At 48.8% G+C, this 17,591-nt stretch overlaps 6 protein-coding genes across 6 annotated transcripts; 4 read left to right on the forward strand and 2 right to left on the reverse strand.

The window, feature by feature from the left end:
• Positions 1–1,017: 1,017 nt before the first annotated feature.
• On the forward strand, positions 1,018–1,712 carry N7489_011894 (uncharacterized protein; the record flags this gene model as incomplete). The annotated part of the gene is made up of 2 exons (XM_056717643.1): positions 1,018–1,318; positions 1,396–1,712. The coding sequence occupies 2 exons, from the start codon at positions 1,018–1,020 to the stop codon at positions 1,710–1,712; spliced, it is 618 nt and encodes a 205-aa protein (XP_056565265.1).
• Positions 1,713–6,164: 4,452 nt separating this feature from the next.
• Positions 6,165–7,454, forward strand: N7489_011895 (tryptophan synthase; the record flags this gene model as incomplete). The annotated part of the gene is made up of 1 exon (XM_056717644.1): positions 6,165–7,454. The coding sequence occupies one exon, from the start codon at positions 6,165–6,167 to the stop codon at positions 7,452–7,454; it is 1,290 nt and encodes a 429-aa protein (XP_056565266.1).
• A 526-nt stretch (positions 7,455–7,980) lies between these two features.
• On the reverse strand, positions 7,981–9,086 carry N7489_011896 (guanine nucleotide exchange factor SDO1; the record flags this gene model as incomplete). The annotated part of the gene is made up of 2 exons (XM_056717645.1): positions 8,990–9,086; positions 7,981–8,930 (listed from the first exon to the last, which is right to left on the reverse strand). The coding sequence occupies exons 1-2, from the start codon at positions 9,054–9,056 to the stop codon at positions 7,981–7,983; spliced, it is 1,017 nt and encodes a 338-aa protein (XP_056565267.1). The 5' UTR covers positions 9,057–9,086.
• Positions 9,087–9,663: 577 nt separating this feature from the next.
• cp3 (carboxypeptidase C PRC1) lies at positions 9,664–11,367 on the forward strand (the record flags this gene model as incomplete). Its single annotated transcript, XM_056717646.1, has 2 exons — positions 9,664–10,150; positions 10,202–11,367. 2 exons carry the CDS (start codon positions 9,664–9,666, stop codon positions 11,365–11,367), a joined length of 1,653 nt encoding a protein of 550 aa, XP_056565268.1.
• A 630-nt stretch (positions 11,368–11,997) lies between these two features.
• N7489_011898 (40S ribosomal uS13 domain-containing protein) lies at positions 11,998–13,201 on the reverse strand (the record flags this gene model as incomplete). Its single annotated transcript, XM_056717647.1, has 4 exons — positions 11,998–12,436; positions 12,611–12,776; positions 12,922–13,115; positions 13,173–13,201. The coding sequence occupies 4 exons, from the start codon at positions 13,199–13,201 to the stop codon at positions 12,139–12,141; spliced, it is 687 nt and encodes a 228-aa protein (XP_056565269.1). The 3' UTR covers positions 11,998–12,138.
• A 970-nt stretch (positions 13,202–14,171) lies between these two features.
• N7489_011899 (uncharacterized protein) lies at positions 14,172–17,519 on the forward strand (the record flags this gene model as incomplete). Its single annotated transcript, XM_056717648.1, has 1 exon — positions 14,172–17,519. One exon carries the CDS (start codon positions 14,172–14,174, stop codon positions 17,517–17,519), a length of 3,348 nt encoding a protein of 1,115 aa, XP_056565270.1.
• Positions 17,520–17,591: the final 72 nt, after the last annotated feature.

A 17,591-nucleotide genomic window follows, 5' to 3' on the forward strand; every position in this document is an offset into this window, starting at 1 on the left:
AAAAAAAGCCCTACCAGCCAAACCTACGTCATAGGCAGGCAAACGCGGCAAAAACGTGCCGAGTGGGGGCAAGCGGGGCAATCGGGCAAGCCAAGTTCCACTCCGATTCCGGTTTTTTCCCGTCCAACGCGTACTTCTGCCATTTCATGACACATCCTCTTACAAGATAATATGATGTAACAGTGAGGCTCTCATCTGGCCGAGTTTTCTGGAAGCCTTCGCTGCAGTACTAGGTATGGACGCCACTGACATCTCGATGGATGATCATATTTTTTTATTATGCTTGATTCGTGAACATACCACCTGAACATATGGAGAATCTGGAGGATCCTGTTCGCTACCACTATAATGTCAGTCCTATATAGCCTAAGTGCAATAGTAACAGTGACATTACAATTCCTTGGCCCAGACTCGGCCGGTTCTCGGGTCACTTGCTCGGAAATTAATTTCACTTCTAAGAGTATTCGAAGTAGTTATGTTGTAGTACAAGATTGACTCTACAATATGTTAAGACTAGTATATATCTTGTAGTGACCAATTCTTAATATTGAAGTAATATAAAGCGAATAGTTAATAGGATAATGCTAATGTCTTCTCGCACAGACAGTGGATTCGTTAGAGGCCGCTATTGCCGTTGCTTTTGCCCCAATATCCTCACCGGATATGGACCGGAGACGCTTCTGGGGAACCCGGACATCCATCCCACTTGCTTATCTCTTGCCGTTGCATCCAGAGTTCCATAATACTAGTTGTACATAATTCCCGCATTTCCCTCTTTTACTTCCTTCTGTTCTCTTGTACTTTTTTTCCCTCCTCTATATCCTCATGAAATGATTACACTGTTCCTGATCCAAAACCCCCGCTATTCGTGCTTGCACACCCACCGCGTCCGTTCCCAATCCGGGGGTGGTATGCACCACTGAGGCATTTTCTCCAGGAACCGCCCGCATTGATCTCTGAACTTCTTGAATTTGAATCTTGAATATCCCAGTTCACTGTTCTTTTCTATTTCCCAATATGACGTTCCGCGAGAAGGTCAAGCGGGTGTTCCGCTCCAAATCCAAAAATGATGGAAAGCCCAAGATCGAATATTACAGGCGACACGAGTGTCCCCCTTCGAAATTTCGGGGTCCCTTCGATCGTGAACACCAAAAAAGCCTAGCCGCTTGGTCCTTCCAGGGTGCGATGGTCGAACGGACTCGTTCACTTGAAATATCCCTGTCGCCCTGTGACACTTATAAAGGTTCCGACGATTACTCCGGTCCATCCGATACTGACAACTCGGTGTCTCCGGATGATGGAGCCGATGTCGATCCAGGTACGCATACCCAGCCCTAATCGAAACATTCAACCCTATCAAGGAAAAATATATTCTAACCTCAATTCTTTCGATAGCCTCCTCCAGCCCTGAGGCCCCTGCTGAATCATCCCCACGAGCCGCCGACTCTGGCTCGCAGTCCTCCACCATCGTCAACCCTTCCAGCTACAATGGCTCAATGATGACCCTCATAAACGAGGGCTCTCTCTACGAGATCCCCGAGGATTCAAAGGACCCCAAGTTCTTCCTCAAGGAGTCTATTCGCTACTCGTCACCCCTCGTCCACGCCATCTCGCCCGCCATGACCCCGTGCGTCATGTCCGCCCGAAAGGACCTCCCTTTCGCCCCCGAGGACCTCACCCGCGCCTTGATCGCCGTCCAGGTCTGCGCCTGATTGATCCATCCCTTATCGCCTACTTTCTTGACATCCAAGTGATGTGTTCCTCTTTTGAATCATCCCTTCCATTCCTCACGACTCGATGTCTTTTATTTATTTAACCCTTTTTTTTGGCTGCCTTTTGGATCCCTTCGGACCACGGTCGGACATCATTCTCTCGATACCATTTTGAGTACTGATGTCCGCTATCCCTGAAACGCCATACTGGCACGCTGTTTCACTCTTCTCGCTTGCCGAGTCGCTCCTCGCTAGATGCCAAGGACTTCCGGTCAGCGATCGCCTTTCCCTCACATCTGTTATGCATTTGCATCTAAGCGTATACCCGTTAAGGATTTTGCTGTTTTAATTTTAAATTTTTTGGGGGGCGGGGTCTGTTGGTTCATTTTGCTTTGATGGTTTTAACCCATCCACCCCTGGCTTCGTGACCCATTGCTCTTATCACGATATACACGTCGCGAATGTCTCTTAGATGGTTTAAAGAAAAAAATATAACAATATAACGTTGCTAGAGATAAATTTCCGGCTTTCACCTGAACTATAAGCTTAAAATCATTAAATCTAAATCTTGGAAAGGTCTAACGGCCGATCTATATAGATCGCTCTAGATCCCAAGTCTTCCAGATGTTCTCGAAGAATCTCCCAACCCCGCCGAAGGCCAAGCTTTCTTTCCCCGCGCTAAGATCGCACATCGCTCTATTCCGGTAATGATTCGTGAGATCACCTGGTTTATCAGTAAAAATGCCAAATGGGATGACGCTTGTCGCGTTACGGTTGGATATATTTGCGAGGTTGTCTTGATATCGGTTTGATGTTGATCTGGGCAACAGGTAGTCATATTACATACATGGTCCGCATCGCCAACTAGTTGCGCTTGTAATGCTATCCGGATTCCCGACAATCAAAATATCCTTGCGGCTAATATGGGCCGGAGTGTCTAACTAAGCTGGCGGCTCGGCCGTCAGAATACATTATCATTCTCTTCCCCCTCGCTTACTGCAACACGGAGAATGAACTTGACAACGCCATTACACTGTTGCCGCATATCCTTGAAGGCGTGTAGTGTGTGGCGTAGATCAATCCTGTGCCCTAGCTTTACAAAGAAAAACTCGGGCTTATACCTTGCACCCTAAGTAAATACGCACTAAAATAAGGCTAAGCAAGTAGTACGAAAGCCAATAGATACTTATTCTTCGCCCTATAGAGGCGGGTGGTCAAAGTCTGGGTAACCCGTGGGCGGGGCGACCCGTTCACGACGTCTACCGGCGCTGAAAGCAGACATGGACAATGTTTCCAGATTGGCTAATTGGCTTCTACTGTTATGTAAATCCATAGGGAGGAGTTCAACTTATCAAGGACATCATGCATCAAAAACATCAATAATCCGGGGCAAGTTCTCAAATCTAGAGCCACAAAGACCAGTTTTATATGACGTTTAGAGGTCGTTGCATGGCAGAAGTAACTTGTTCGCTCTATTCTTCAACACTATCTACCTACATACGTACTTGAGTTTCCCAGATTACATTACCTTGTATCCAGTAAATCTTGGAAAGGTCCATGGGTGAGATAAGGTTCTTTATGGCAACCATGCACTGTCTCCACCGGATTCATATAATTCCTTCTAGCTGAAGCGCAATAAGTAAAAAAACCAAGGGTCCACTCTATGGGCTCATGTATGTGGATGACAATGATAAAATTCGTTCGAAAAATTATTTTGGCAAGACAAAGGAGCTGGCTAAAGTGGGCTATATGACAGCTGATCTTCTCCGCGGTAGGATGGATCCAAAGTGGTAGGCCTGGTAGGCCTAGCAATTTTGAGAATTATACAGGAAGATGCGAGAACTATCTGAGAGACCATAGGGTCTACAGACCAAAGCTAGCCTATATGACGTTGCTTAAGTGTTTGAATGCGTGTCTAAGTGTTTTCCCACTCTAAACTGTTCATACCAAGCCTTTAAAGCTATGATAGTCCGTGGTTTCAAGGTATATAAAGATTCCACCCCTAAACTAGCGGCCAAGAGATCCGCAGACTTTCTTCCTAATTTAATTTAGTCCTATATTTTCAACCTATGTTATGATGCCTGAGCTCAATCCTGAATTCTTCTTTAACTACCTTCTTCCTATTGAATTGAGACCAGATCAATTTACTTACTTTAGATCAAATGCTAACTATAGAATGGTCTAATCCCCTAATAGATAAAATCCCCCGTACGCCGAGCTCTCCACCCCCCGCCGATTCCCCGAAGGCGATAGGGATATTCATAGTGTACCTCCCTTTCCTACGGTTGAATTCCACTATGATCTATTTATAAGGTAGACTGTTGTAGTGTCTTCTGGTGCCCGGTAATACTACTTGAATTAATATATCATGCTATTCGAGGGATAATTGCGAAATTCAAGTTTGTATCAGAAGTAGTCGTTCGAAGTAGCCCAGTAATCTATATTCGTATCCTCCCATTTTCGACCACACAAATTCTACAACCTCAAATTTGGCTGGTATATGCTTTACTAGTTTCAATTAATCGCTAGGAAATCGTAACACATTCAAAGAAAGGCAAAATAATATTCCTTTGACTGTTCGGCCGAGTTCCCATTGGTTGAAGTTTCCAAGGTTTTCCTATTAAGTTTATCACATGATCACCCTCGCCCTAGCTCGATCTTAATAAAATATTCATATGAACACTCCTCCGTATAGACTATAAGAGAATGCAAGGATATTATTAGCTTGGTAAATCATATATACGTTCTGGGATGGGCTATGCCCAACGTGTTATGATAGTGAGATGACACAGAATGAAAGATGTAATATGCCAACGATAAAAGCTGCTCGCTGATGGGTTGCATTTCTTTCTTTGTTTTCTTTTTTCCTTTCATTGGGAGCTAGCAATTTTCCCAACAATTTCAAAAGTACAAGCTGAAAAGGCAAAAAGGTAAAATTTGGCGTTGAAAAAGATGTAAAAGAACGTGTCGTTGAATGAAAGATGTGGCTGAAAGAGATCCTTGCATGAACACGACCCAAAGGGCCGGTTTAGGGCAGACGGATCTCATCGATTGGGAGAGAAAAATTGATCGGTAAAATTATACCATGTGCTCCATCCACATAATGTGATATGTCTCATTTTTGAGCTAAAGTGACGATCATTATATCAGCCGAGTCATCTGAATGTACCCCGAAACGGGAACACGTGGAGCGGGTTCTGGAATGGATCACGCCGTGGATTTGGACTTGGATTTGGATTTGGCCTAAGATAAGTCTCGCTTTGTGGAACAAGACTATTCTGAGAGTGCGCATGTTGTAACACGGCATATATGGGATTCTGCCTTAGGAGGCCAACAACCTTGGAATTCCGTAGGATTTCATTGATAGTCAAGATCATCGGCTCTAGTGCTAAAATGAGATGGATTCCTGCGAAGTTGCACGCCCCGATTACGATGTGGAATCTGATCATACTAGATTGGGCTTAGAACATCATTGGCACTGGGGCTCGAGTCCCAGTCCCCACCGCAGCGGTTCATTGCATCTAGAAGGATTGCATTTATTTGGAATGAACTACTCGGTGTGTATGGTGTATTCTAACCTGGTCCTTATTGGCAAGATGTCGGGCAACCCTGGGAGTCTGAATGATGATCCTTTTTCTACCAGTATGAGGAGTCTTTTACGTTCTAGAAGTGAAGCGAATCTTACCTATCACTATGTTGTACATAGTCTCTAGGTAAGAATAGACTCAATGATATTTACACGACGATGTGTATACTTCGAACTTGGTCATCCTCCTTCACCGTTCTACTATGTAACGCCACGATACAGTGTTCTTACAAGTCCAAATGTACATACTCCACTCGCGAAGGGGGCTAGAAGAACTACCTAGGTAGTCAGATAGTCTTGGAACCTAGTTAGCCAAGGAAGGCAATCCGATTGATCGAGCTCTCCGTCGAACTAGCCCGATGAGCTGAAAGGTGACATACCCACGTACCTAAGGCAGGAGCGCCCACACTGTACATAATGCACCTCTCGCCCGCTCGTGAACTGGTACTGTACCCTACTTCTACATGGTCTGAATAGCCAAACCTCAAATCCATTCTCTTTGATTTTCATGGCTCTTTATGGTTTGTTTGTCAATCACTTTACCAAGACATCAATTCAACTTCTACTTTCATCCGAAGGATAGAACACATCATACATCATGCTTCGTTCTCTGCACCGTCTTCGCTCTCTGCGCCGTTTTCTTTGCTTTTCCTCTTCCAAATCATGCGAACCCACTGATTCTGCGACACATGGCACGGAAAACGTGGAGGATCCCATTCGCTTGAGACCTGCTGGCAGAACGGTTGCTCAAGCCCGAGTTGCTAGTCCCTGCCTGGAGGGGCTTGGCAGCGTACAGTCCAGGACTCCCTCAGTTTCTCCCTCCAGCTGTGACAGCAGCACACAGACCGAATTGACAAATGCCTCAGATGGCGAAACCAGGGCAACAACAGTATCAACCGGCACTGGCAACACTTCCACGCCCCCCCGAGACACCTGCCAAGTCTGCCTCCACGTCGAGACTGACCACAATCACACCGTATACCCCCATCCTGCAGGCAGATGGCAGTCTGCGGGCCCCGCAGGTCACATTTGATGGCTATGGCTCCTATGGGGGCCGGTTCGCTCCAGAATCCATAATGGGCTTCCTATACGAGCTGACATCATTCTTCGAGGCCACCGTTTCAGACCCTTCGTTCTGGGAAGAATATGCCACGTTCCAGCGTGACCGTGTCACGCCACTGCACATGGCTGGAAAATTAACCAGCCTGGCAGGTGGGGCTACCATATGGCTGAAGCGAGAGGACAAGAATGAATATGGCAGCCACAAGACCCGCAATATCATCGGCCAGCTCCTGCTAGCTCGTCGTATGGGCCGTTCTGAGATCGTCACGGATTGCGCCTCGGCCAAACATGGCAAGGTCACCGCTGCAATGTGCGCACGTCTGGGATTGCGCTGTGTGGTAGTCATTGGTGCAGATGACGCTAGCGCCCAGGAGAAGGACGTGCTCGAGATGAAGTCCCTCGGCGCTAAGGTCCTGACAGCCCGCGCACCCTCCGGCATGGGTGGTCTACGCGCTGCCATCACAGAAGCCTTGCGATATGCGGTCTGCAATCACGAATCTGCATACTACCTCATGGGTAGCCCGGTGGGTCCCAGTCCCCTGCCGACCCTGGCTCGCACGTTCCAATCCCTTCTAGGCGAGGAGGTTGCAGCCCAAATGCACGAGGCAGCAGGTCGCCAGCCGGATGCCCTCGTCACCGCCGTTGGCAGCGGTAGCGGTGCAATTGGTCTCTTCAGACCGTTCCTTCATGACTCATCTATCCGGTTGGTTGGTGTGGAAGCTGCGAATGCAGCTGCCCTGACAGATGGTGGACTTGGGGTACTGCAGGGTGCCCGCACTCTCCTGCTCCAAAACCACGATGGCCAGATCCTTGACTCGCATTCCATTTCACCAGATATGAACTTGTCTACTGTGGGTCCTGAAGTCGCCCATTGGAAGGACTCTGGCCGAATTGAAATTTCCACGGCTACCGACGCGGTTGCCCTGGACGGATTTAGAACCCTTCAGCAACATGAGGGGATCTTGTCCGGTCTTGACTCGAGTCACGCGGTATCCAAGGCACTTGATCTCGCTAGAGAACTCGGCCCTGGTAAGAATGTGGTTTTGATGGTGACTGGGTGTGATAATATCAGCGTACGTGGGTTGGACGTCTGAATTACTCGAGGGGCACAAAAAGCCAGTTATGATGATCCCTGATTGCTTTTCTGCTTTTCTGCTTTTCTCTGGGGATAGTCAATTCTCTCTTATTCACGGCGTTTGGCTTCTTGCTTTCATTTGTCTATATCCTACATAGTCTGTATCATATTTTTAGCTGGTTTCTTGCGAGTCAATGATACGCCCAAACGCTATTATACTTGAGATCCTTATTTTCTTGTTTTCTTGCAAATACGCTCTTCCATGTTGAGTGGCTTTTTCTTTACGAGCTGATGATGCCATTGTGTGTTTTCCCTGCAGTTTGTCTTAGTTGTTTGGCTGTCGTTCATCTTTGCTTTTTCCATGAGAATAGACTTTCTTCACCTCTATTTCGTAGGGTATTCGTTGCCCTTAATGAGACAGAATGAGATGGTATGTCGAAATCAAATGTATTCCAAGGTTTTAAGGTTCTTTTTTACTTTTCGTCATCAGTCATATCGCTATATCATGTACAATAAAGCCCCATAGAGAAATCGAACATCATTATTCAATCCTCGTGTGTGATCGACATGTCCAGAACCTCAACCCGGCCTCTTCCGCGGGTCTCATTGCTCACCAGTTCATTCAATCCCTTGAATGCACCGGGTTCAGCAAAACCAACAATCTCCCATTCATCCCCACCAACAACTTCTTGCGATTCAACGGACTCAATAAAGGCCATGATTTTGTCCTTGACGGTGCTTGGAGCCTTGGGCGTAGCTTCCACATCAGACTGACCACCCTCGATGTCTGAATCGTCCCTCTTAGCAGACTTCTTCGATCCCTTATTCCCCTTCTTGTTGTTCTTTGAGCCTCCAGATGGGGCTTCCTTCTCCTTGTTCGACCCAGCACCTGGAGCAGCCTTGACAGATTGCTTGAGCAGGGACACTGGGCATGTCACACGAAGACGCATGCGAGCCCGCATAACGGGAATCGGCTGCCAAGCGATGAGAGCCTTCATGGCATCCAACGCTTGACTCTTCGCCGAGCGGTTTGCCGAAACTCCCGTCCAGAGAGGCTTCTTCGGCTGAGAGGGTTTCTCTTCGCCATCTCCATTTGCCTCCCCGCTGGCTTGTGTCTGTTGTTGTCCGCTGGCTGAGGATAGTTGGTCCAACGCCTTGTGGATCATTCCCGATGTGTACACGCGCTTGGTAGAGGGGTCGACTAGTCGGCCTGACACGATATCCAGTACTTCTTTCTCCACTCGCTCGAGGATATCTTTGCGCTCACGCTCGCCGACTTGCACTTCACCTTTACGGAGGATCTCTTGCAGGATTTCCTCCCGAGGGGTACCGGTTCCGAAGGCTTTTGCTAGCTCTGCTGACGGAGCAGTTTGTGCTTTGGAGACGGAGAGGAAGACGGTTGGGACTTGGAGGACATTGTCGAGATCTTTTTCAGCGCCGGATCGGTATTCGAGCAGTTTGTTTTTGTAACAGGCGAGTTCAAAGCGCTTCTTGCCTGGTTTGAGATAAAAGGTTAGAAAAAGCTAAAGCCGCATATTTAAGACGGAAACGTACCCTTCTTTAGTCGGACTACCGACACGTTGGTGAACTTGATCTGGTTGGAGGGTTGGTTGATAGGCATTTTGGGTGTGTGAAGCCGCTGGGGGCTGTTGCTTCAGTAAGAAAAAAAAAAGCAGACACCAGAAAATGCAGTGATATTCAAGATATATTTTTGAATACTATTTCCAAATAGACGACACTGTCAAGATTGAAGGATATATGTAGACTTGAGTACGGAGTATCAAAAGTTGATTTGCGTCAAGGAAATCTACCCAAAAGGGCTTAGTCGACAAGCTGCCCCTCGTAGCCTTCCGGTTGGAATCCCGTGACTCATGCTGACTCATCCGATCATGGGGCCGACCCACCTTGGGGTCACTTGATTGGTCCAGCCGTCTCGTCTTATCGACCGTCCCCGGCGTCATCGGCCAAGGGACCTGCTTCTCCTCATCTCACAAGCACAAGACATCACCGTCTTGCCTCTTTGAATCCTCAGATTTATTACAATTATCAAATATCTTGTGGTATTTTCACAGTGTAAGAGAGTATATTTCTTTGGCTTGTTTTCGGGAGCCATTCCCACAAACGGTTACTGATAAGAGGTGCCTGACTCCAGATCCCAAGGTACCCGCGGCTCATCACCAACTCATCATTAGCATCATTGTTGCTGTTGAATTCAAAAACAGTTCACAATGAGAGTCCTGTCTGCCACTCTCTTGGCGGGAGCTGCTTCGGCCGCTGCCCCGCCCTTCCAGCAAGTCCTCGGAGCTCACAAGGAGTATGCGGAGAACGTAATCCAGCAGGGTGCGGATGCATTCAAGCCCCTGCAGCACCTCCAGGACCAGTTCAAGTCCCTTTCTGGAGAGGCTCGTCAGCTCTGGGAAGAAGTCTCTAACTACTTCCCGGAATCCATGGAGAGCGCTCCCTTGCTTTCCCTGCCCAAGAAGCACACCCGCCGCCCTGACTCGCACTGGGATTATCATGTCAGTGGCGCCGAAGTCCAAGACATTTGGGTCTCTGGTGCTGAGGGCACGAAGGAGCGTGAGGTTGATGGCAGGCTGGAAGCCTACAACCTCCGCGCCAAGAAGGTTGATCCCAGCGCTCTCGGCATCGATCCCGGTGTGAAGCAGTACAGTGGTTACCTAGATGATGATGAGAACGACAAGCACCTGTTTTATTGTGAGTTTGAAACGTCCGTTTATTATCTAGAGTTTACCTAACATCGGAAAGGGTTCTTCGAGTCTCGCAATGACCCCAAGAACGATCCCGTGGTCCTTTGGCTCAATGGCGGTCCCGGCTGCTCGTCCCTCACCGGACTTTTCATGGAACTTGGACCCAGCTCCATCGATTCTAAGATTAAGCCTGTCTACAATGATTTCTCGTGGAACAACAATGCCTCTGTGATCTTCCTGGACCAGCCCATCAATGTCGGCTACTCCTACAGCGGCGGCTCCGTCAGTGACACTGTTGCTGCTGGCAAGGATGTCTATGCTCTCCTGACATTGTTCTTCAAGCAATTCCCTGAGTACGCTACACAGGACTTCCACATTGCTGGCGAGTCATACGCTGGCCACTATATCCCTGTCATGGCTTCGGAGATTCTCTCCCACAAGAAGCGCAACATCAACCTCAAGTCTGTTCTCATTGGTAACGGTCTCACCGACGGTCTCACTCAGTACGGTTACTACCGCCCTATGGCCTGTGGCGAGGGTGGTTACCCCGCTGTTCTGGACGAGAGCACCTGCCAGTCCATGGACAACTCCCTGTCCCGCTGCCAAAGCATGATCCAGGCCTGCTACAACAGCGAGAGCCCCTGGGTTTGCGTCCCGGCCTCGATTTACTGCAACAACGCCATGCTTGGCCCCTACCAGCGCACCGGCCAGAACGTTTACGATATTCGCGGCAAGTGTGAGGACGAGAGCAACCTGTGCTACAAGGGCATGGGCTACGTCAGCGAGTACCTTGGCCAGGAGAGCGTGCGCGAGGCTGTCGGTGCTGAGGTTGATGGCTACGACTCATGCAACTTCGACATCAACCGTAACTTCCTGTTCAATGGCGATTGGTTCAAGCCTTACCACCGCCTCGTGCCCGGCCTCCTCGAACAGATCCCCGTCCTGATCTACGCTGGTGATGCTGACTTCATCTGCAACTGGCTTGGCAACAAGGCCTGGTCCGAGGCTCTTGAGTGGCCTGGCCAGAAGGAGTTCGCTTCCGCTGAGCTTGAGGACCTCAAGATTGTACAGAACGAGCATGTTGGCAAGAAGATCGGTCAGATCAAGTCCCACGGCAACTTCACCTTTATGCGTATCTACGGCGGTGGCCACATGGTTCCCATGGACCAGCCTGAGTCTGGCCTGGAGTTCTTCAACCGCTGGATCGGTGGTGAGTGGTTCTAAACGGTCGACCGGGGTGCTCTATGATACAATGGGTTCATGAATTTATCATTACACTGCGTGTTATTGATCTTGTGACTGGCTGTTTTGCGTACAATTTGACACCTAATCCTCTGGGACATTCAGAAAGGCCGCATACTCGGCATCATCTGTTTCCTACTGGTTTTTGGTGATATGGCTTCTGTTTAGTATATACGACTAGGCAACTTTGAATTCAATCAATCTTGGATAGACTTGACATCGAATAAGCAACAGCCATGAAGCTTAAAAGGTCGTTGAGCTTGATGGAAACATATCGGGCGTAGTGTAGACATTCAGGATATGGAGTGCCGGTGTGTAGTGGTAGGCACTGATAGGCAAATAGGCGCAGATAGGCGTTGATAGTCCAGCGTATCTAACATTAGAAGGAAAAAGATGGTGTACCCCATAATTGATGGCTTAAGCCTTGTCCACACCGACGATCTAGGACATCCTACCCCACAGCAAGGTATACCCCAAAGCATACCACGGAACCTTGCCAAGATATTCTACCCTACGAGGACCAAGGATCGAGACAGGATCATTAAGTTGGCACATTGATCCAGAACAAAAGACCCCATCAAGCCCACGGCCAAGAGCAAAGTAAACGTATCGAAGAGATCGGATCATTTCATTGATATGGTTCATTTTCAGATTTTTGACAGCGGGGAAAAGGTCCCACGAGTGCCCATAGAAACACACCGGAAATAACGGAATCCCTCCAAGAACCCCCGGCAAAAAAACGAACAGAATAATTTAGCCCTTCTTCTTGCTGACACCGACGGTGCGACCGCGGCGACCAGTGGTCTTGGTGTGTTGACCACGGACACGGAGGCCCCAGTAGTGACGCAGACCACGGTGGGAGCGGATCTTCTTGAGGCGCTCGAGATCCTCACGGAGCTTGGAGTCGAGACCGTTGGAGACAACCTGGGTGTCCTTGCCATCGGTGATGTCGCGCTGTCTGTTGAGGAACCACGAGGGGATCTTGTACTGGGTAGGGGTCTGGAGAATGGTCACGATGCGCTCGAGCTCTTCGGTGGTGAGCTCACCAGCACTGTAAAAAGTGTCTTGTCAGCTTTGCTGGTCTTGTGATATTTGTGCGATTGTTGTGCGATATTCCGTGTGTCGATTCAAATCCAAACTGCCCCAATTTTCTCTTCCAAGATTTCCTCCAATAACAAACGGATGGGAATGATTGCATATTCGATGGGGGTTGTGGCGAACGTACCGCTTGGTGAGGTCGACATCGGCCTTCTTGCAGACCAGGTTGGAGTAACGGCGACCGACACCCTTGATCTGGGTCAGCGCGTACATGATCTTCTGCTTGCCGTCAACATTGGTGTTGAGCAGACGCAAGATGAACTGGAAGTTCGTCTTCTCGCCGGTCACGAGCGCTGTTATCGAGAAATCCCCATGTTAGCCAACATTCAATTTCGAGAACCGCTTTCTGTGCCACCGCTTCCTGCTTTTCTTCTTTCTTGGGCAAATTCGTGGTTGTATATCATATAATGCTCTCAGATTGAAAGGAGGGGTCGTCACGTACACATGATGGGCGATGGGCGAGGATCGCGATGGGTTGTCGACAGAGGGATGGAGAGAGGAAGTCCAACTGAGTGACTTTGCTTGTGGGATCGGGTAATTGGGACGCTAACCTGATTTGGACGAGGGCTCGCTTGTCAGGGGCTAGACCCAAAATGGCTAGTCTATAATGTAGATCATGTGGAGTCACATGACTGTTAATTTCACCGTTAGACTCTGGTAATTTGCTCTGTTATTTACCTGTATCTTACGTGAAGCCCTGCTTTGTTTTCCTCGACATGAAACTGTGACGAACCCAGTCCCTCGGAGATATCGGCCACTGTCATAATATCTCTTTGTGCTTCGAGTAAATCTTTCAGGGGTACATATACCGGTTTGCTCTGTGGCACTGTCATCTCTTTGAGTCTTGCTTTATCTTTCTTTTTTCATTCGCGATTGAATGATTCGATTGGATCGCGTCTCGAAGTCGATTGGCACTCACAGGCCCATACATTCTTTCGCCCATATGTCTTTCGGGCCGGATGATGCTAAAGTCCCCGATTCACTCACTTTAGGAGATAGCTCAGGGATCCCTGCCTCGATACTAACCACTTCCACACTTTGATGGCCGTTTCTAGACTTGGGGTGAGGTTCATTCACGGCCAAACAAGATAGCAACATGGTCATAACATACTCTACATACACCGAATCGAGAAACCCCAATGTATGCTGCCTTCGATTTAGTAATTCATGTTCTTTGTTTAGTTTAAAGGAACCCCCGGGCCCCACCGTTGTTGATATCAGAAGTGCCTTTCTATTTTTACTCGGTTCTTTGATATCCTCTGGATTCGACCTCGACCAAGAGACCGTGAGCTAATGTGACAAATATAGAATTTTTCACGCTCATTCTGCCCTGGCCTTAAACCTTTCCAGGAATCCAAATGCTTTGTTCATCAAGGAACAAGATGTTACCATGGGTTCTCGATTCGGGGCACTCGGTGTATTCTTTCAACCCATGCTTACCACCTACAATATGCCACTCTGTTTCTTTCGGCTGGTAGATATGGCATTCAAGCTGCCACACTGGACAATGGATTTTCGTCGTTGTCCATTAAAGCGCTTGGTTCGCACCGTGTCGCACCGTTTCGGCCCTCATGGTTTCCAAGATACTCAAACCAATATAGGACACCCCAATAACAGGATATTGCTCCTGATTGAGCCCAGTGTGCCAGATTTTCAGGCCTTGATTCCTTCACTCTCAGTTTGCCGAGATGAGTACCTTCTCTCCACTCGAGGTTCCTCCCCTTTCCGATTTCCCGTCGAGGCCGGAGGAACTCGAACACCCACCTCAACCCTCGACTATTTACGATTTGACCCGGCTTCCTAATCCACCTAACGACTGGTCACATTTTGATGTCAAGTTCGAAAGTATTGCAATGGGCCATAGTCGTTCATTGAAGCTCCCGCAGGTGCAAGTGTTGATGAAACATTACTTCTGGGGAATCAAATATGAGGAAACGACCAAGACCGCCAAGACGACGAGGAAGAAGCAGAATCTCAAGGTTCAGCAGATGTTTCTGTTCAAGCTCATCTACTACATGCAAGAACGCCATCGTCCGAAGACTTGGCTTGAAATGCTCAATATCAACCGAGATACTGGGCCACGACTCTTGAGATACGACCTTGATCCGCGCCCAAGGCCACTCAGTAGGTGGTACACTTCTCTTCCTGATGTGACCACGCCTATCTTGAATGCGTACATACGCCCTCTGGACGCGCCCCCAGACATGCCCGACCACCTTCTCCAACAATATATGTACTCAGTTGATAGCTTGTACACACCACCTCCACCTCCTCCACCCCCGGCGCCAACACTCGCTACGCAAGAAGAGGAAATCCTTCGTATGGAACTGTTGCAACACATGAACCCAGGAGTTCAATTTACACCAGCCTATTCATTGACCGATCCGCCGGGTACGAGAATACCGGACCCTGAACCCGGCCAAAAACGGTCTCCAGATGAAAACAGGGAACCCCGTAGGAAGCGCTCGAGACAACTTTCACCCGGTGCCCCTGCTTACCGAGGTCGCCCTCGTTCCCCCACTCCGCCGTTTCAAGAGCCTGTCTTTGCTGCTGATGAAATCACAACTTTCACCTGGACGCCTGGTCTGGCACCTTCCCATACAGTAGCCCCCATTGGAAAGCACCAATTGGGCCCCCTTGACCCGAAAGCCCCAGGCCCGGTTGACACGCGAGTGCTTACGGATGCCATAGAACGAGCTGTGATGCAGATTGTATATGCAGATTTGGACCGTGATCCCTCCATTCCGTCTACTGAGAAACCTATTCGCGACGGGTCCGCCCAGTCATACCAAGATATCCTCAAGCTGAAACTTGGATCATTCCCCACCACGGCAAATGTGAAGTTGTCGCCATTGACGTTTGATTGGAATCCAAATGGCACTTTGTTTCCGGTCCGGGGCCGCGGCCCTGTCTGGAACGCAATGTCTTGTGCGACGGATGCTGTTGTTGTAGCAGGAATGCTACTCGATGCTGGTTGTACCAAGATAGATCGCGCAAACAATCGAGCATCTGAGTTCAAGGATATTGAAAAAGCATTCATCGAAGTGACGATGGCCAGCTGGGAGACCTTCGATGATAAGACTTCTATATTTGTGCGTGACGAGTGGCTCCGTATGTTTATGGAGGGGTCACCCGGCTTGAAAATGGGACAACCGATTCCTCCTTGGGCGGTATGGTCAGTGGCCACGAGAAGCTTCGCCCAATTTCGCTATTTTCACGTTGAGCGAGTGACCCCTTGCAAATGTCAGCGCGAGATTCCGTTTTACAACTCCCATCAAGGGTCCTGCATTTTACCCGGGTACCAACCGGGCGATGAAAATGGAGTAGAACTGCAAGTATTGATTGAGCGATGTTTCTACCCACGAAAATCTTTCAAATGTGACAAGTGTGGTGACGCGACGGGAGTCACTGGAGAACGAAAGATCGGTCAACTCCCGCTGCGTCTGGTGGTAACCTCTGATGTCAAGACGCGAATCCGAAACCACACGCAGAATCTCAAGTTCAATTACATAGACTATGAAGACAAGCAACAGGTCGCACACTATCGTTGGCTTGGTGGCATCTATAACAACGAATCTCATGCTCGCCTTTTTTGGACTGATACGCAACGAGGCGAGAAAGACGATGGAAATCTTATGGTGTATGACAGCCAAGTCAATTCCGGGATTCTTATCGGTGGAGTCCCAGGATTCCAACATGAAGAAAGAGTACCCACTGAATGGGTGAACCATCATGCTATTCCACTTCTTTTCTATGAGCGAATCATGAATCCTTCCACAGACATCCTGTTAAAGGCCAACAACGCGATGTTCGAGATAAACACTTGCGTGGAAGAGAACAAGAATGTCCTCGAAGCACACATCCCTTGGAAGCGATCAACTCCTCCGTTGCAGCAGGAGTCATGGCCTCGTATACTTTCATACAATGGTGAACGCTTCAGCAGTTTCAATCCCGGCTGGGCAACAGCGCAACCATCCCCCAAAATAGCCGCTGTACAGACTGCCACGCCCACTCTAACACCCGCCGCCACCATTGACCCGGCGCTTACTGGTCCGACGCTTCTTGACCCGTCGCTTCTTGATCCGGCGCCTCTTGATCCGGCGCTTTTTGATCCGGCGCTATTTGATCCGGCGGTCCTTGACCCATCGCTCATTGATCAATCGATCTACTCCACCACCACACCTCCGGAATTCGACTTTTCCTCACTCCTTGACGTAACAATGATGGATGAAGAGCCGACCATTGATCAAGACGTAACTGAGGGTTCCACCCAGAACCCTATGTTCGACTCGATGATGCAGAGTCCACGCTGGGTGGCTCCAACTCCCGATATGTGGCCTTCAGGTATACCTGATGAGGAAGGAGCTCTGGACTTCCCCGAACTGCCTTTGACGCCCTACCTAGGGAATCGCAAGGGCACTGGATGGTCAGATATTCCCATGCGAGATGCAAATGGCACTATCCCTGGGCTTCGAAACCGGGTCTTCCGCAGTACGCACGGTATTGGACTTCAGAGGTCTGCGATGGCAAACTATGCTATTGCTAAGCAGGCCCTGACTGCAAGTGAGAAGAAGGCTCTTCGTGCAGGGAATATGCGTCTATTCAGGGCAAAGCGAAGATTTAGTGATATAGAAGACGGAGAGGAAGAGGAGAAAGCCGACCAAGAGAAGGTCGTTCGAGAGAGAATAGAGATCCAAAGGAGACAGAAGAAACAGGAGCACGAGCGGAAAAGGAGAGAGGAGCAGAAGAAACACGAGGAGCTCGACAAGAAGACTAGAGAGGAGCGGGAAAAACAGAAAGAGCTCGAAAAGGAGAGAGAACAGGAAAAACAAGAAAGTGAAGTACTGGAGAAAGGACCGGAGAAAGACCAGGAATGGACGAGAGAGGAGTCTTATAAACAGCAACGAAAGGAAGAACCGAAGAAAGAGGAGGAGACGCGGAAGGTATCAAGAAGGCCGGGATTGAGAAATTCGAGGAAGAAGAATACCGATCCGACGTGGAAGCCTGGTGATAGTGGAGATGAAGCAGATTTGTGATTCAATTATTATTTTATATAGATATTAGTTATATGTTAGTTATACGCATGTGTGTTATTGTTCTAAATTCAA

This window comes from Penicillium chrysogenum, assembly GCF_028827035.1.
Source record: "Penicillium chrysogenum strain IBT 35668 chromosome Unknown utg000005l_segment0_segment0, whole genome shotgun sequence".
Classification (NCBI taxonomy): domain Eukaryota; kingdom Fungi; phylum Ascomycota; class Eurotiomycetes; order Eurotiales; family Aspergillaceae; genus Penicillium; species Penicillium chrysogenum.